This window comes from Monoraphidium neglectum (assembly GCF_000611645.1).
Source record: "Monoraphidium neglectum strain SAG 48.87 unplaced genomic scaffold scaffold05057, whole genome shotgun sequence".
In the NCBI taxonomy this organism is placed as follows: domain Eukaryota; kingdom Viridiplantae; phylum Chlorophyta; class Chlorophyceae; order Sphaeropleales; family Selenastraceae; genus Monoraphidium; species Monoraphidium neglectum.
In genome coordinates, this window is record NW_014008573.1 from 1 (window position 1) to 2,488 (window position 2,488).

The 2,488-nt window shown below is 66.9% G+C and overlaps 2 protein-coding genes across 2 annotated transcripts in view; one reads left to right on the forward strand and one right to left on the reverse strand.

Annotated features, from left to right (window-relative positions):
- Positions 1 to 91: 91 nt before the first annotated feature.
- Positions 92 to 449, forward strand: MNEG_15130 (hypothetical protein; the record flags this gene model as incomplete). Its single annotated transcript, XM_014036398.1, has 1 exon — positions 92 to 449. A coding segment is annotated over one exon (358 nt), but the record flags the coding sequence as incomplete, so codon positions are not given.
- A 1,386-nt stretch (positions 450 to 1,835) lies between these two features.
- MNEG_15131 (hypothetical protein) overlaps positions 1,836 to 2,488 on the reverse strand; it is a gene marked incomplete at both ends in the record, with an annotated part of 1,626 nt that continues 973 nt past the window's right edge. Inside the window, 2 exons of the mRNA XM_014036399.1 lie at positions 1,836 to 1,989; positions 2,216 to 2,382. Coding sequence (XP_013891853.1) covers positions 1,836 to 1,989; positions 2,216 to 2,382 — 321 coding nt within the window. The remainder of the gene's footprint in view (positions 1,990 to 2,215; positions 2,383 to 2,488) is intronic.

Sequence of the window (2,488 nt, forward strand, 5' to 3'; positions counted from 1 at the left end):
CCGCCGCGCTGCTCCGCGCCGCGGCGCCCGCGCCGCGCGCGCTGCCGGCGACGGCGGCCCCTGCGGCGGCGCCGGCGCGGCCGAGCTACAGCGCGGTGGTAGCGGGGCGCGCCGCTGCGGCGGCCACGCTGGCGCTGGGGAATCTCGTGACCCCTGGCCCCTCGCAGCAGCAGCGGCAGCAGCAGCAGCAGCAGCAGCAGCAGCAGCAGCAGCAGCAGCAGCAGCAGCAGGGCGGCGCACTGGGGCAGGACAAGCTCTCAGCGCTGCTTTCGCGCGCCAAGGGCGACGGCGCGCAAGGGGGCGGCGCACCCACGTCCTCCCACAGCGCGTCAAAGCTGCGCGCCGCGGAGGCGGCGGTGGCGGCTGCGCGGCAGCTGCTGGTGTCTGTGGGGCACCAGCTGCAGCAGGGCAATGGGCTGCAGCGGCGGGGCAGCGGCGCGGGCGCCTGATGTTGCGTGACATGGCTGTAACCTCCGTGTATGGATTTTGGTGATCGACTCATCTTGTGGGACCTCCTCAGCAATCCATAATGCGTGTGAGGTCGAGCACACGGTCCATCCCTCTGCCACACGCCTGGCGCGTGACAGCTGCTTGCGCGGATATCCAGCCTCTCAGCAGGTTTGTGCTCCAGCCGCTGCAGACATGGGGCACCGTTATGTAGACTGCAATTTTCCAAGTGCCCGGGAGACGGCTGAAGATATCACATGGTTCCGTTACTTTCGACTTTGACTGGCAGTCAAGATGGAATCAAGCTTATGTGTGTTGCAGCATCCTCAAGGTGTTCGAGGCCACTGCATGGTGCGAGACTGGATCCAGCTGAAGTCGAGAGTCCCCCAGCCACACACCGTGAGCGGCCCCCAGCAATCGATCGCCCCCACCACCCCCGCACATTCGCAGCAAAGACAGCCGCAGCCCCTTCACTCACACGGGCGCCCTTCGCGTCGCCGCAGCCGGGTCTGGCAACAGCGCGCTCACAATGTTAAGTGTAGCTGCCGCACTGGCGCGCCTGAAAGCGGACCAGACCTCGGGGCTCTTGGCTGTTTTGGCGGCCGCGGCCCATCGCCTGGGTGCATAGCGCGGTCCCCACCTGCCAGGAGACCCGTGCACTCGTTAAACCCCTCTTTTCTGCTGCAAGGAGCGTGACTTCATTCATTGGTGCGTCCCGGCTCTCCTTGCCAGCAAGCTGCTCTCGTGGCGATGTCGCAGTGTCAGGCCCTGCGTGGCCGATTGCGGCTCCTCCCGCGCAGCTGCGCAGCTCGCGCCTGATAGCCCGCTGGGTCTTGGGTTGGCGTGCTGCGATTGCGAGCCTGGGTGCCCCTTGACGCGTGCATTGCACAGGGCGGTGCGGCGTCACCCCCTCTCAAAACCCCTTAGAAGCTAACGCCCCAACTCGTGCAGCGGCAGCTGGCCACCTGCATGCGCGTCTGGGCCCCCAACTGCTGCAGTGGCGTCTGAGGGTTGACCACTGCACCCGGCAGCCCAAATGCTCCTTTACGCAGCGCACACGGTTTCGTTTACGACATTACCGCCCGCCCCCCCCCCCCACCCACCAAGAATGCTGCCCTGGCACTGTGATGGAACCCAGCCCTCACGGGCTCTCCACAAAGCAAATGGGGATGCTTGGCTTACTTTGGTAAATGCAATGCATGGGCTCTTGCAGTATCAAGCAAGTCACTGTGGTGCAAGTGTGTCACGCGTCATTGTTGATGGGCCTATGGACATCAAGTCATGCATGCATTCGCCCCACCCTCGGCCCCACACGCGCACGCAGGCCTAAGCCCCTGCGAGCACCGTGCCGCTGGCCGCGGCCCAGACCGGCCCCAGCCGGCGCGCCCTTACCCTGCGCGCCCCGCCGCCTGCGCGGCTATGCGCGCGTCGCGCTCCCCGCCCGCCGGCTGCCAGCTGAAGCCGCGCGCCTTGGCGCCGGCGGCGCGGCCGCTCTGCACATAGGCCGGCATCTCGTAGCCCGCCTCGTCAGCGCGGTGCCACCTGGCGAGGTTTGAGTGGGGTTTGTGTGCAGGGGGTTGGGCTGAGTGGTTCCACAAGGGCAGCTCGGGGGGCTCAGGGCAGGCACCTGTTTTGCGAGGGGCGCGAGGCGCGCCAGCCCGTGCTGGCGCCGGCCTGGGGAGGGGCGCGGGCGCGCAGCAGTGCGGGCAGGGTGCGCCGCGAGTGAGCAGGGGTCACCGTCACCGCAGCCCCAGCCACGACTGCGCACACGCCCTCCCAGACTGCTGCAGCTGCTGCTGCTGCCGCCGACGCCGCCAGGCGGAGTGGACCCCAGTTTAGCTTGGTGGTCCCTCGTCGCCGCGCCCACCTGAACTTTGATGCCAGCAGCCAGTCATAGTGGACCACGTGAACCCCATCACGACGCGCAGCCTGGACCTGCGAGTGAGTGTGTGTGTGTGTGTGTGTGTGTGTGTGTGTGTGTGTGTGTGTGTGTGTGCTGTGTGTGTGTGTGTGTGTGTGTGTGTGTGTGAGAGTGTGTGTG